This window comes from Chironomus tepperi, unplaced genomic scaffold (genome assembly GCF_022539635.2).
Source record: "Chironomus tepperi strain 1889 unplaced genomic scaffold, CSIRO-AGI_Ctep_v1 contig_337, whole genome shotgun sequence".
Taxonomy (NCBI): Eukaryota; Metazoa; Arthropoda; class Insecta; order Diptera; family Chironomidae; genus Chironomus; species Chironomus tepperi.
In genome coordinates, this window is record NW_027226459.1 from 1449500 (window position 1) to 1466500 (window position 17001).

Genomic DNA, 17001 nt, shown 5'->3' on the forward strand with positions numbered 1-17001 from the left:
TGGGGTCAATAGGGATGCCAAATGTCGTCCATAGGTTTGCTAAATGACGTCCATAGTGTTGTCAAGTGACGTTCATAGGGTTGCCAAATGACGTCCATAAGATTGCCAAATGACGACCGCAGAGTTGCCAAATGACGTCCACAGAGTTGTCAATTGACGTCCATAGGATTGTAAAATGACGTCCATCGGGTTGCCAAGTGACGTCCATAGGGTTGCCAAATGACGTCTATAGGGTTGCCTAATGCCCGCCATAAGGCTGCCAAATGACGTCCATAAGATTGCCAAATGACGTCGATAAGGTTGTCAGATGACGTCCATACGGCTGCCAAATGGCGTCCATACGGCTGCCAAATGGCGTCCATAGGGTTGACAAATGACGTTCATAGGGTTACAAGATAACATCCACATGGCTGTCAAACAGAGACGGCTAAATGCTCCGTGGCATAGCTCTTAATTCGCCTTCCGTGACGTAACCTTCTTCATTTGTGCAGCTCGGGCAAATATACATATATATGCCGACATTACTCATGAGAACAAAAATTCTTTGCTTCTTTTATTTTTAAGTTCCTTGCGAAATTCTCTCCTTAAACTATACGTCACACAAAAAAACTATTCCTCTATATTATACTTGCTTATTTCTCTGTAAAAAATTTTTTTTTTCTCTTCGAACAGTATGAAAAAAAAAATTATCATTAGCCGCAGTACGAGTCGAGCCGTGAAAGAAGAAACATTGCATGTTAAGAGGCACAGAGAGAGATATTTTTTCGTGAAATTGGATGTGTACGACTTGTCTTGTGATCAGTGAAAATGAATATTTTATAGTATGAAATTGCGGCAAGTGTGAAAACATGTGGACCTTTAGAGTAAAATTGTTAATTCCAATAATTAGTGAAATATTTGCAAATTAAAGCAAAAATTTTTTCACTCAGTAGTGCTTTAAAAAATTAAAAATATCCCAAACACCAGCAAAGTATGCCATGAAATTTAAAAATAAATTGTTTTGTAACAAAAGAATAAGACGAGTGTGTTCATATTTTATCGAAAACAAAACATCATCGTATGAGTTACTCACAAAAATGGGACATCGGAGAATATGTAGTGCAAGAACTGTCCTTCAACAGCTCTTTATAACAATTATGATGATGACAATATTGATGATATCAATTTTTGCAATATTTCAAGTTAATAATGAGTTGATTGGAGTTAAGGAGTTGGAGGATCTTGATAATGATGGTGAGTACAGTGATAGTTTGTGGTTATTGGATGTGAACTTTGTGGATATGGAATTAATCTAGTGTTCTTTGACATTTTGTTTGAATTCTGATTTTCCGCTCAATTAGTTCTTCACTTTTCTGTAAGATTTCTGACAACTTTAATAACTTACACTAATTTGAGCTAGATTGAGTTCGATCTAATTGACATGATTATGGCTGTGCATAAAACCGGATCGTGACATATTGAAATGTTAGAATATTTAGAGCCGTGTGGAAGTCACTTGACAAATTTGACTGTTTTTGTCAACCGAGTGGGAATCAATTGGCGAAAACAACAAAATTAGCTTAGTGACACCTACTTAGTTCTAAGTATGCAGTCATCTCGTGATTATGGTGGGAACATTTTAATATGCACCGATCGTCAACGTTCCTGGATCAATGATGCTTGAGCTTATTAGATTGTGTTTAAAGTGTCTTGAATGTTACTGGATATTAATATTTGATGCATATTGGGTCTGAACTTTCTTGGATTATGTAATTGATGATCCTGTATGTTATCTGATCTTCTTATATTGAACTAAAGGTTCTGAATGTTACTGGATTTAATTGTAATGAGCCTAATGATCCTTGATGTTCTTAGTCATTCTTGGATTAAGATTAGGGTCATCCTGGATATTCACATTTTGATTCTCACAGTGGATCTAAGTGTAACTGGATCTTATTGCCTTAAAAAATGTGATTCTTGAAATAATTCAAATTATATCTCCCAACTTAGTGGGTTAATCCAGAAGGGTCACATAGTCACTCAGATTTCCATGTCTTCCATCCTCTTAGACATAACATTTACGTCAAATTGCTCTATCAAAAGCATTCATCAGCTTGCAAAAATTTTTAATACATTTAATTCCAAATAATACAATTGATTGTGCTACAAAAATCATAATCATAAGCTATTCATTTTCAACTATAATATTGACATAGCGTTTTGTGAAACATGAGAATTGACATGTGTGGCGTGAATAAGTTTCTGATAAGACATTATCAAATTTTATTTTTTTTGTTTGGTTTCAGTATTGCTCGGCGATTACTTATTAGATAGTGAAAATTGTAAAATACCAAATTTGAGTCCATTCTCGAAGGAAGCGATGAGTGTGTTCAAACCAGTGCCGCCCAAAAAGTGCCACAATCTTATGCCGTTGACCTCAATTGATGGCGATAAACTGATAATAAATGAGAAGTATAAAGCAGGCTATTTATCGTGGTATCAAAATGAAATAAAAGTGAGTAGTTATAGCTTTAATAATTAAGAGTAATTTAGTTACCCCGAGCGGCAATGACTGTTAAATTGTCGGTCAACATGTGGTTTTGTATCTTCGTTCTGTCTATTTGATGATTCTGATTCTGGCAAGCAATTGCAACTCAAACTGTCAAGTTGAAGTCACTTAGGTCGTCAGTTAAGCCATAACCAAAAATAAGCTTTTGTGGTTCAAAGCCGACGCATTTAAATCAGAGGTCGAAGCCGACTTGGATTTTTTATGGAAAAGTCGACTTGACTCCATATAAAATTGGAATCGACTTCGAGCGCTGATTCAAATCTTTCTGGCTATGCTCCAGTTCGTCGACAGGTGATTGCCGTCCATGCCGTCCTCGACATGGACTGACATGCCGTCCTCGACATGGACTGAAATGCCGTCATCGACATAGACTGACATGCCATCCTCGACATGGACTGACATGCCATCCTCGAGTCCACATCAATCCTACTGACAGAGCAACATCACAGCTCCACATCGACAATTTACCAGTCAATACTGCTCGGGTTTATAACATGATCATCACATCCTGTTTTATTTCTATTAATGTTTAGTGCTGCTACCAACGAATTACACGAGCTGGATCTAATGATACAGCTGACAATGAATATTCATTATCAAAATGTACAAATTTTGTCTCAGGACACGCACTTGACATCAATGACGAATTCATATTAGTGTCATGCGTAGGATACTATAATGCTAGAGTAATTAAGCGTATTCAATCTGATGTATATAAGAATGCACACGCAATCATCATGCCAAAAGATAGTGTAAATGAGAAACTTAAAGTCAACAATAAGAACTCGTCAATGAATGTTTTATTGATTGGAATTGACAGTATATCAAGATTGAATCTAATTAGATCGATGCCAAATACTTTTAGATATCTTAGAGATAATAACTGGTATGATATGCGTGTATTTAATAAAATGGCATATAATACATTCCCAAATTTGATGGCAATATTGACGGGACTTAATGATAGTGCCATCGAGCATAAATGTCATCCAAAGCATGTTGGTGAACTTGAAAAATGTAAATTCCTATGGAATGATTTTAGTGATGCAAATTATGCAACTGCCTATGCTGAGGACTCAATGTCATTGACAACATTCAATTATTACAAGACAGGATTTATAAAGCAGCCAACTGATTATTATTTCAGACCTTTTGCATTAGCTGCTGAGAATTTCTTAAAGAGATCCTTTGAGAAACCTTGGCTATCAATGTGCCTTGGATATGAACATTATGCTGACTTTATATACAGATATGCTGTGGATTTCTCAAAGAAGTATCATAATGACTCATTTTTTGGACTGTTCTGGACGAACTCATTCAGTCACGATGATTTAAGGTAAATTTTAAATTTGGCGAATTTTATGCCTAAATATGCCTTTATTCTATTCATTCCCAACTACGCTAAATACACAAAGTTCAAGTTTGCTACTTCCTTTGGAATTTTTTTATTGTATTAATAAGTCACAGTCATTTTTTTTTTTCAAAAAAGTTTAAAATTAATTTCTGTGATATTTAATATCTAGTATTACTGGCTGTATGCTGATTATGATATAAACAGCCTTTTTTGCGGGTTTTTTTGTAGCTAATCATTATTTCTACTCATTTTATGACTGATAAGCAATGATTAATCATTGTGAGTCAAAGTGGCTCGGTGGCGGAATGATTTAATACTTCGGTACATAATTATTGTAACAAGGATCTAGTGATCACGGGTTCGAGACTGGGCATGGGCAATTTTTCACATGTCCTATTTCAAATCATATGTAGTGGAAACGCGGCTCACAGCCTCCATTTGAAGCCTGAAGACAGTAATGTCCTCAAAGGAGTGGTTCTGATCCCACTATAAACTGTAGGTCTATTGAGTGCAGTGGTCTGGCCGCACCCTCACTCCGTTAAACAATCATTAGCCGGGTATCGCCCTAGCGCAGCACTGAATCTTGCAATGATTAATCCGAAATTTTACAATATGCTTATTTAATCAGAGGGCTGATAACTGTAATGGAACTAACATGCATTATGCTACAAACTGCATTTGAATATGATATGGGAAATTTGGGTTATGAACAATCAGCGGGTCTGATTGCATTATTGAGTGAATTCATTGTATCTTAAGCTGTTTATAAATGAAGTCTCAGGTAAACCAAATAGCACAAATAATCCAAGAATCCTGACCCTGATCGGTGTGAAATTGACTTGGTCTGGTACCATGGTGGAGTCAAGACCTAGTGTCGGTTTTAGATAGATTAATCGACTTGTGCTATTCGGATAAGAATACTCGATCCCGAGACCAAGGCTTTCCGATTTCGGTATCGGCAAAGATTTCTCGGTCTAGACTTAGAGAAACTCCATTCACAGTGGATAGTAAACTAGAGTTATAGGAGAGTAGCTTTAAGGATTAATTGTTTAAGTCATGTCACGTAAATTATAGATAACATCCAAAGTGTAAAACAATTCAGTATTTCATCATGTAAGATGCACAGTCATTTAAAAATAAAATTTTTCTCATATCTTTAAGTCTTGTTCCTCTATAAAATTTATATTTACAATGTACACACAGCCTTTTTTTTGGTTGCAATCCAAGATAAATTTTCAAATGTCATCAACCTTAATACATTTACGTAATTTTTGTGTCGTTTTGTGCAATGAATGACTTTTTGCCATAATTAATATTAAAGCTGCTGCTTAAATTTATGATTTGACTGACTTATCATATTTATCTCCTTCCCAGCATGCCATCAGAATATGATCATCGGATGAAACAGTATTTACAGCAATTAGAGGAACAAGGAACATTAAATAATACAATTGTAATGTTCTTTAGTGACCATGGAATGCGTTTTGGTGGAATTAGAAAGTTCTTTACTGGATGGTTAGAGGAACGTATGCCTTACTTATTCTTCTGGTTACCTGAAAAATTTAAAAATGATCATCCAGAATTAGCTGAGAATCTTAAAGTCAATGAGTATCGCCTTATTAGTCCATTTGATCTACACGTGACAATGAAGCATATCCTGAAGCTTTATGGAAAGTACAATGGTGAGTTGAGTGCTGAGAGCTGCGAAGATTGTCAAAGTATCTTCAATGAAGTTCCATTAAATCGATCATGTAAAGATGCTGGTATCAGTAATATCTGGTGTGGATGTTCATCATTCAATGAGACTGATCATAAGTCCAAAATTGTCGAAAAAGTTGCAAATTATGCTGTTAAAGTGCTCAACACAGACATGTCACACCTCAAAAGCTGTGCAAAATTGAAGCTTAATAAAATTTCATCAGCACGAGAATCCAAGCACGGCTCAACGACTGACTATCTTGTATCATTTGATGTACTGCCTTCAAATGGCCAAATGGAAGCAACCGTACGATGCAATGAACAGTGTAAGGAATTGGATGTTGTTGGTGAAATATCTCGTATTAATAAATATGGAAATCAAAGTTGGTGTATTAGTGATGCACATCTGAGGAAGTATTGCTATTGTAAATGAACACTTGATGATGAACGAGATAATGTTTAGATTGTAAAAAATTGTTGATGAAACTGACACCAGCTATGTGTGGAGTTGTTTGTAAATGATGTCAATTATTGTTTTGGATTATTAAAGCTTTTGTCAATTCCTTAATCATTGAGGTTCTCTGGCTATGCTCTTCGATGGTGGTTGACCATAGTGGATGTTGACCATAATGGTCAGTGGTACATCAGGTTGATCAGCAACCTTTAAGTATTCACGGCAAACTTTGGTAGTAAGCCTCGAGATGCGGTTTATTTGCCGCAGGTATCAGACCCACAGGTTGTCCACCATTGATACAGATCCTATTGAGGCAGTCAATTTAATATTTTTTGATTCCGACTATACAAAACCCAAGTCAAAGCAGATGCGATTGACACCTAGCTCTATGCCTCTGTATTCAATCTATTCCATTCCTTTCTTCCATCACTAATGATTGATCCACAAAGAAAGTCCATCTAGCGTCATGCAGTGATTCTCATTATTATTTATATGAAATTGTGCTGTAGATTTCAATTGACATCATTATGCATAAAGTTCAGCTTTAAATAAACACTTGTGTTCATGAAAAAAGTGAAACATTCTATCAAGCGATTTATAGACCTTGATAATATCGCAAATGAGTAAAGTGTGAAAAAACCTAAAAAACATTGGCACTTTTTCATCTGGTTTTGATTCATTTTTTCTGTACAGACAGATAAGCTGATGCTTTACTAGTTTTTTAGTGCTTGTTAAGCAAGGTGGAGATACTTTAAGGATTGATGCTTTATAAAGCTTAGGATTGGGGTCTGAGGGTGGAGGGTTCACAATTTTAGTCAAGTTGTCCATTTTTGGGTTTCATTTAAGAATGCGTTTCGGGTCATTTACTTTTGGTCGACTTCTAGGTAAAGTTGGAACTAGAGCTCGAAGTCGGCTCGGATTTTGTATGGACAAGCTGACTCGAGTCGATTTCGAGCTCTAGTTTTAGTTTCTATAAATATAATCTTTGAAAACAAGTTTGTGACGCCACATGTGAACGACCCCATATTTTAAGATAAGCCCCATTCAGATCAAAAAGTGTCTACACCTAGACTATGAACAAATACAAATTTATAATTTAATTACTATAATCATATGCTGTTTTTTCGACATTGGATATTTGTAGTTCAAATGAAGTATAAACTAGAGCACACCTGTGTTTCAGCATAACATTAATGTCAACTTTGCTAGATGATACTTTGAAATTTTTATAAGGTTGTCTTTATGGGTTAGGACATTTTATGGTGATTTTTATTTGCCCAAAAGGAGGTGTGCTCATGTTCAAAAATATTCAATTTTGTAATTTAATCGAATAAGTCACTGAAATTTTCATAAATTTTTTGGTTCCAACAACCATAGAACGTAATTAGAATTGTAAATGATTTGCTTTCTAGGCACAGAAAGTGAAAAAGTTTGTAGCACTTTTGGTTTTAGGACACAAAAATAAGTTAAGGAGGTTCTGAATCACAATGATTCATATGATGACCATTAACAATTTAGAATGATATTTTAAGAAAGTTATTTAAGATTTAAGCACTAAGCATGTTCATATAAGTATTTGGTATCTAACAGCTGAGTAAACATGCTGAATCTCTATGTATGTTAAGGATTCCTAGTAGACAAAAAGCATACTCTTGAGAACATAGTAAACTGAAAGCAATGCTTATGAGCATGCTCATCTACTACATTTAAGGATAATAAGCTATCAAAAGCATGCTCTTTGTCTTTTAGGGGACGTAACGGTTTGTAAAATTGAACCAAATAAAATCTTTTTCAAGCAAAAAGTTAACGCAAAGGTGCCATTCAAAAAAACAAATAAAATATTTTCTTAGTCTTTAAAACATTAGAGTTAGACTTTAGTTATTAAGATTAATGCCACTAAGTGATTTGTGATTACAAAAAGTACTAATAATAATAAAGAGAATAAAGTTCGTTGAATATTGTTGATTGTTCAAAGTTTAAGAAGCAAGTTTTGAAGTTTAATACATTTTTCCAGCATAGAGTTGTGTTTTTTTGACGTTAGTTCAATAGAATTAAGAAATTATCATTGATAAGAGCATCAGGGGCGTATTTAACTTCTTAATACTCAACCAAGCAACAAGGAGTTAGACGGTTCTAAGAGAACGTCGGTCTGATGCAAAAACGGATAGTTTGTACAAAATTTAGGATAAAGCCGACCATATTCAGATGGAAAGCCATTTGCAGTAACGTAAGCTTCACATCGGAGCATAATTCCAGTGAATAAACACTCATTCTCCCCATTTTTTTGAAACGGATCCTTCAATTAGCAATCAGTGTCCAATCCTTTATTCGCCATATTCCCCTAATTTCTGGTTGTGTTCCTGAAAAGCTACATAAGCGTTCCTAGATGCATTTCGAGTTAGGAGAAGGAATGAAGATTTCTTGACGGTATGCTTGAGAGAAGTTCAAAATAACAAGGACAATAAACAGCATAATTGCATTGCGGTTTTAAAATTGAGGTTGCATCATTAATTTACTTTTGAAAAACTTAAATAATTGACCTGATAAAAGTAAATTGTTAAACTTTTAATCACATTCGCAAATGTAAAGTAGACGTGACGACAAAGTATTGAAAATTTAATTATTTGCTTCAGTGGTGGGCAACCTTTTAATTTTCACGGTGCACTTTGTTGGTAAGTCTCGACACGGCATACGGCTCATGCCATTTACTAATTATTTGGGCAGCACAAAGGTTGCCCACCACTGATTTATTTTATGAAGAATTTTTTCATTAAATAACGCAATAAATGCAAATGTTTGCAGTTTTAATTGCTTTAGAGTCATAAAATGTTCCCCTAGTTTCTATTTCAGACGAAAGTATTGTAACTAAACTGAAATATGAAGGTATGTAAATTAAGTAGTGATAAGTACATTATCTACCTAACATTGTATTCTATTTTTACGACTCATTGTCAACATCTCAAAAAGGAAATTAACATTTGAGTTCAGTTCTTAGAAACTTTGATAAGCTATGAATTATTTGAGGTAAGTGACAGTTTCATACGCATTATTCATATGCCAAATGACAAATTTTATTAGCACACATAATTAAATTAATTTTCATGACATAGAAAATATTGTAACTTCTTATTGTTAACAGGGAATTTTATTGTGACATTTGCTGTGGATCTTATTCTTCAGTATTGACTATAGATTAAAGGTAGTGATAGAAATATTACAAATTCAAATAAATATGTAGATCTAAATCATCATTAATAAAAATTTGGTACCCTTGCATGTCAAAAAATACCAGGAAAATCAAGACTCAAGAAGAGGTGTCAGTACTATGACGTTGATACTTGCATATAGGAATAGAGCTAAGGTCACATACATTGGTAATGTATGTAAATGTAATTAAGAACTTCTTACGGATTTTATTTATACACAATGATGTTTATTCTTCGGAGTTCAATAACAGACAGAACTTTTGTATGAAAAGGGGTGTTCAACTATGTACAATAAATATTATTCAAATCTCAAATGAACGTTAAAAATCAGAATGAAAGTTGTATGAAAAAGGGTATTCAACTATGTACAATAAATATTATTCAAATCTCAAATGAACGGTATAACACAGATTATTTACTTACTTCGTTGGCCGAACAGATCAAGTGTGATCCATTGCGTTCCTTGTATAAAAGCTCAGAATAAGGTTATTATGTTGCTGCTTGTACCAAAGCTCAAGTTACACTCAGGTGATGAATTTATGATGATGATCAACTGTGAATCGTGGGGCGTTAGATGAATGAACTTCCCTAAATTATCAATGACCAGCCGTCAATTCTGAAAACTACACACCAAAAAGAAAACTCAAGATTTTAAATTTTTCAAATTTTTATTGATTTTTTTTTCACTTTTTTTTGTATTTTTTTAAAGTAGTTGGTTTTTTGCGACATATTCTTTTATGTTATTTCATCTTATCAGCGAGATAATTTAATGAATTTTTATCATTTCATCATTATTATTACTTTATTTCATTTTTTTTTTTTTTGCACAAAACAAAATAAAAATTTTCTTTAATGTGTTTTTTTCTTTCATTTTTTTAGTTATAATATAATTTTTTTTATGTGTCTGAGTGAATCATTTTCTTCCGCAAAAAAATTAGAAATAGAATTTTTTGTTTTGAAATTTTTTTTTTCTTTAATCCAATGCCGTATGTACAATCATCATTAACTATAATTATTATGGTTGAAAAATATGTCTCTGAGCTCAGTTTCTCTTGATCGACATGAAATCATATTGAATGGACAAAGAATTTCCCATTTTCTTTTGGGGTCGTTCATAAATGATGTCTATTGGAGATTTTGTTGATGCCACCTGAAGACGTCATACTTCAATGATCCCCATAAGGAATACATTTACCATATAACGTCTGAACATTTGACATCCTCAAAAAAAATCCAAATTTCTAACCTCAATTTACGAATAACCTCAAATAATTTGAAGGAGAATACACGATAACTTCCAATTATTCACCGTTTTGGGAAGTTTATCTTTGATATTTTTAAAAAAAATAATGAATATTTTTTTCACGGGTGTTTTGATGTCATTTAGTTCGAGTAAAATGCAAGGGAAAGATACTTGTAAAGTTTCGATAAAAAGTTCGTATTTTATACCTGATATCATAGCTGGAGCTGTGAGTTTATTGAGAATTAGATTCAAAAATCATCCACTGGACAGTTCCATTTAAATTTTTACAAAATCTTTGTTTGTGATGTCATCTATGGAAATGAATTCCGCATTTTGGTCATTGAATTGATGATTTTTTTTAGAATGAGATAAATAATTAAAATTATGGACGTCTTTGCTTTAATTGATAGGAACATAAAGTCTTAACTTGACTTTCATATTTTTTTTCGGAAAAATATCCAGCTTTGATTAACAAATTTTCATCCTCAATGTCAACTCCAAATGCATAAAAAATTTATGATTTCGATAAACTTTTGTCGAGCGACACTAGGAAGAGTTGGCAACAATAAATAGTTTACGGTAGGTCAACAGCGAGACTCACATAATCAAAATCATGCATTTGCATAGCAATGACATTCACTGTGATTGTCACAGTGACAATGACGTTTCTTGTGAGTGTCACAGTGACAATGACGTTTCTTGTGAGTGTCACAGTGACAATGACGTTTCTTGTGAGTGTCACAGTGACATTAACGTTCACTGTGACTGTCACATGAACATTGATGTTTCATGTAAGTGTCACAGTGACATTGACGTTCTTTGCGTTTGTCATTACCAAGTAAGACGCAATTTTGATTGTATGAGTTGTTAAATTAGGTACTAGAATTGCGATATGTGCACAGCTTTATGCATATACATGTTGTTGATTTTATAAAGGAATTCGCCTAGCTAAACTTACCAACAGCTGTAATTCTCCCGTTAAACGTAATTTTGCCGCCAATTCTTCCTCATGCAACTCGAATTTCTGATAAATTCTTAATAAATGGAATAATTCAATCCCTTATCAAATAGTGACTGTTCTCATGATTTCATATTTGTATCTTCTATTAACATTTTTTTCGTCTTATCATGATGTTGTGAATGGAAAATTCAATAAAAAAATTTTCTTAAGAATTGTGTAAAATTTTCATTTTCTCGTCATTTATATAAAAGATCCCCTCCCATATTCAACGTTAGATTTTTGAATATGTAAGAGAGATTGCTGAGTGAAAAATGATAAGATAGGCACCCGGACATTTCGTCTTGCATTTTTTCTTCATTCTCCATTTTCCTTCTTAATCGTCATTTTATGAATTGGTTTTTTCTTACTTAGTTTTTTTACACGCACAATACATTATTTTCCTTTAACTATTTTTTTTTTATTTTTTAAAGGTTATGTCAAGGGATGGAAGTTTGTTGACTTGTGAGTTTTTTGAAATTGTGGGAGTTGGAATTGAATCAGCTCGGATTTTGTTTGTATCGGTTGATAGTGCTCAGGTAGGCTTTTATGTTATGGATCTGTTAGGTATTCAGATATTCTTGATAAGCTCTTGAGTATGTTCTATGTGTCTGTGTTGTCGTGACATGTCACACCATGGTGGTAAGACACAGAGCTCGAAATCTAGTCAACTTTGAGCTCTGGTGAGACATGACAGAAACCACACACGACATGTGGTTCATGACATTATGTTGCGCCACACGGTTGCAACAACACTGTTCTTTGTAGTGGTTGCATAAGTTGATGTAAAAGAGGAATTAAGACATTGATCAGCCTAATTAGATACACTTAAGTAAGATCCAGCAATCAAAGACCTCCCTAACATGGAAATTCACCGATTAATTCTTTTATTTTGGAGTGTATTTTCATCACAATTAAAAATCACAAATCATCACAAACTTCACATTCGCTTGATTTTTTAAATAGGACAATTTTTTATTAAGGTTTGTGTGTATTTGCATTCGGTTTTTATTTAAAATAAATATGGTTCATTTTGGGCTATGTGTGTATTTATAAATCTGCAAAAATCATTCTACAGTTTAATATTTTTTTTTTAAATATATTTATTTTTTTCACATTGATTCAGCAAAAAAAAAAAGTTTTTTCGGCGTAAGAAAAAAAAAGGTTTGGTAAATTAAAAATTTGTTTTAAAAAATTTACATCAATTGCGCTATTTTCATTTATATTATTTAATTATTTAGTTTTTTTTTACTAGGGCATTTTTTTCTTATTACTCAGGATTCGCAAAGGAATTTCCCACTGTGCTGCATAAAGATGAGCATAATTAAAAATTCATCTTTAGGACTCGTCTGACTGCTAGACTATTAAGTTTAATTAATTCATTTTTTTTTTAAATGTAATTGTTGTGATTTATGATATTCTTATGATTTTCTCATAGACATTTATTAATTAAATTCAATAATTGTAGGCGTAACATTTTTTTACTTCATTAGTTTTGGGGCTGTCGATTGCTGGGAATTTATTAATAAAAATCATCAAATTTCAGATTTCGAAGTCAACTTTAGTTTTGCTACAGTTCGCTAAGAACTAGGGTTCGACTATTGCACGCAAGTCTTGTATACAATTGTTAGACTTACATGCAAATTCATTTGCACTTCTATGCAAGGCTTGCATACAATTTTCAAATTCAATTGCAAGAATTTCATGTTAATTCACTTGAACTTGTATGAAAGACTTGCATACAATTTTTGAACCCTGCTAAGAACCGATTGAAACTTGTATGAAATGATATACTTCACAAGTGCAAGCAGAAAACAATTGCATGCCAATTTTAATTAATTTTTAGCAAACCTCAGCCAATTCAAACCGACAACGACGTCCGTTAAATTCCCAACAATATCCATCCCTTGTTCATTATTTAAATTTTTATTAATCAACATGAATCATTTGGTGAAAAGGAAGATAGATGAAGGAAATAATTTATTTATTTTTATAGAAATTCTTTCATGCAACATGCCATTTATGTCCAAATATTCTAAACATCTCTTTCCATTCAAAAATAATTAATTACTTCTTTTATGTCATTTCTAATTTTTTTTAGTCACAGAAGCGTTTTTCTGTCCAATATCCAATTATTTCCAACATTTACTTCTTACTAACTTTCTTTAACAGTGAAATTTATTAAGATAATCTCGTTCTGGAATGTTGGATTGATGAGATGAAATGATGCAGCATAACCGATTCAAACAAGTTTTCAAAATTTGAACCGATTCAGCAAATTCAAAATTTTCAAGGTCGTTAATTTTTCAAACAATTTTTGGCAGTTATTTTGAAGTCTAATTTCATTCAATTTGTGATTCTGTGCATCAGTCACGAATCACTGAGTGTAAACTCTATTCTTTGCTAATCTCAAATCATGCATAAAGCATAAATGCGAAATGAATGCTGAGTTGTACTAGTACTGTATCTATTTGTGCTAGTCGTTGTCTATCATAAAGAGTTCTGTTCACAATTTGAAGAATTGTAAGACAAATTTCCCATTAAAATCAGCATACTCGAATAAATTTCTACAATTCAATGGAAAAACCTCAAAAATAATCTGATTGAAAATTCTACAATTCTGAACTTCAGAATTGTGTATGACTCTTGAACTTCACAGTCTGAATAAATTCGAACAACACACTTCAATTTATAACAATAAAAAGTATTTGAAGGTCAAGTTTGTTTACATTTTCATACACAATTATAGATAGATGATAACGGAAGCTTTAGTAATGACGCATTGACATTTATATGAATGTCATGGTCAGATAGAAAGTTTTCTACCAATAAATGCTCGTGTATCATCAATAAAATGGAAGTTGCAGTTCATAGGAATGTTGAAGTGGATGTAGTACAATGTATATAAGCACTAAAACCTCTCAACACGTTAGAGATCATCCAAATCAACTTCAATCTCTGATTTTTAGCTGTCATATCAATCATCAAACTTGAATTTTTGTTTACAAATCATCAATTAACATTCCAGACGAGAATTTGTAAATTTATATTCCTCGCAAAAGATAAAAAATGAAAATTTAACTTAAAGAATGTGAAAAGTTTGTTCTCAAAATTTTCTTTCTGTTTCAATTGTTTTTTACATAAAATTATATATTCATTTTAAAAGAAGAAAATTTGTTTGGCTTATGTGGTGGAAAGTCATTAATTTTTGGCTAAAAATCATTTAAATCCTCCCACTTGAATTTTGAGGCCAGTCAAAAATGGAAATTTTACAATCAAAATTAATAAGCATAAGGGTCTTTTTGGAACTTGTATCGTATCTTACTATAGTTAATAAATACTATTCTGTTGTTATTTCATTATTATATCTATATAAGTTCATATTATAATCACTAGAATTTGTCTCGAAAAACTTCCATTTGTGACCTTAAATACAAAATGACAGGATGAATTAGTTCAGACATTTACATATGTTCTCACTGTTGCTCAATTAATCACAATTAATGTGCATTAAAAGACAGTTGATTAATTTAAGGTTTCTTGATGTTTGAATGTTATCGTTTTTGTAGAATTTGAATTTGTGAATCATAAAATTTGATTCTTACAAAACCGTTAGAATAATTCAAATTTTACAAAACCGTTGAAGTTTAAAATTTTACAAAACTGTTAAAATTTCAATTTTCAGGTTATAATAATTCAAACTTTACAAAACCGTTACAAATTTCACAAAATGTACGAGAACATGATTGACATCGCCATAAGTCAAGCTTTATTAGCCATTAAAAATTTTTGATTTTAATATAAATCAACCAGCCAGAAAGAGATTTTTTATCTATGAGAACTACTCTTTTTTGTTTGTGAATTTGAACTAAAATGTTCGCATTCCGTCTTGGATTTTATTTAATATTTTCCTGACAATAATTTGTATTTAAAAATTTCATAATAAAAAGAATATAATAATTCAAAAAAAATGCAAAACTTTTTCTTTAAAAATTTGATATTTGTGATCTTATGTCCTATTCGCAAAGAGCAAAAAAAAATAATAATAAGTATATATAGAATGAAAAGTAGCAGTTGTTATTTGAGAGAATAATGTGACGATGATGTAACATAATTAAATCTTCGAGTAATTTTACAGTCGTTGATATTAAAAAAAAAAAAATTATATAAATAGGTAGTCATCATCACATATTTTCCCCATCCTCAAAGATGATATTTTTTTTTTTCTATGGAAAGCAACAAAATTACAAATCTTTTTATGTAAGTTCCATCATGTCCCAATATCGTCCAAACTTCCTTAGATGCTTGACCTCTCGTCTTCAAATAAATATATATGTATGTATGTATTGTTGTTGTTGTATATAGAGCAATGCTGAATGTTAAATCATAGACCAGAAAGTAAGAAAACTTATCGTCGATAATAGTAAGAAGATTCAAAACAACTTGTTGCAATAGTGCGCGCAACATCCCTCTTATTTTTCAATTTCTCCATTTTCCGCTTCCAAAAAAAATTATTTTTTTCATATTTTCATTAATTTCATTTCTATTTTTTTATATGAAGAAAAATGAACACTTTGAAACTGGTGGATTTCTGTTTGATAATTTTATTGCACACAGCATGAATTCTTGTGGCCATTTCGATGCTTCAATCTTGATTTTGGTCGGTATCGTTCTAAATATGAAAGTTGTTTTGCATTGATGGCACCCCGACGCTTCCTAAAATGAAATAAAATTATTGTATATATGAATATAAAAGAAGGAAGGAACAATGTCATTTAATTGTCAAGCTACAACGTAGACTCAATTGAGGAAATAAACTTTTTCTTTCCGTCCTTCGTACGGCGATGACGAAGGAATCTCTTTTTATACTTTTTTCATATGACGTACATAATTTTCTTCATGAAATTATGAAATGCGAACATTGTAAAGTGGTACGGAAAGAATCTTTATTAATTAGCAAATGCGACGTATTTTGATTACGTTATATGCTTCTGTTCATGTACAAACGCGTAAGCAGTTAATAAATTAAGAAGATTTTGGTATTTTCAGTGATTGCCGCAAGGTACTAAATGAATTAAAGGAATTTGCATTTTATTGTCATTAGCATAAGGCAGTGTTGCTGAAGCTGTGTGACGTGGGACACAAGTAGGAGCTTCTTAATAGCGTAAGCAACCTGAATGGCGGTTTAGGTAAGTAAACTTGCTGTCTATCTATTCAGACAGTCGAAATTCAATCAAAAGAGCCATGTCATCACCTTTAAGGTGCTCTAGGGATATGACATTCATAACCAGAACTAGATCATGTCAACATAGCAACACCATACCGGACATTAACAATTCGACAATCACTGCCATTCGGTCAAGTCAACTTGATCATAAAGAAAATATTTTCCCATAACACCAACGTCAGAAACGGCAACAATATCCATTGACATCAACATTATTACATGTTGATTGAAAAAAAGCAATTACGTAGGTATAGCAAGTAGCTGCGTATCATAG

General features: G+C 32.4%; 2 protein-coding genes across 4 annotated transcripts in view; one reads left to right on the forward strand and one right to left on the reverse strand.

The window, feature by feature from the left end:
• The first annotated feature begins 709 nt into the window (after positions 1–709).
• LOC139093666 (uncharacterized) lies at positions 710–7999 on the forward strand. Of its 3 annotated transcripts, none has more exons than XR_011544722.1 (5): positions 710–1233; positions 2286–2494; positions 3082–3884; positions 5277–6938; positions 7010–7999. XR_011544722.1 is itself a non-coding variant. In XM_070644441.1 (4 exons), exons 1-4 carry the CDS (start codon positions 978–980, stop codon positions 6031–6033), a joined length of 2025 nt encoding a protein of 674 aa, XP_070500542.1. In that variant the 5' UTR covers positions 710–977; the 3' UTR covers positions 6034–7999. The 3 variants fall into 3 exon arrangements, 1 of the variants encoding a protein (XP_070500542.1); XR_011544721.1 differs by having other exon boundaries at positions 7016–7999; XM_070644441.1 differs by having other exon boundaries at positions 5277–7999.
• Positions 8000–9909: 1910 nt separating this feature from the next.
• The window catches only part of PRL-1 (PRL-1 phosphatase), a 43234-nt gene continuing 36142 nt past the window's right edge, over positions 9910–17001 (reverse strand). The window contains exon 7 of the mRNA XM_070644429.1: positions 9910–16216. Within this exon, the coding sequence (XP_070500530.1) occupies positions 16105–16216 (112 nt within the window). The 3' untranslated portion in view covers positions 9910–16104. The remainder of the gene's footprint in view (positions 16217–17001) is intronic.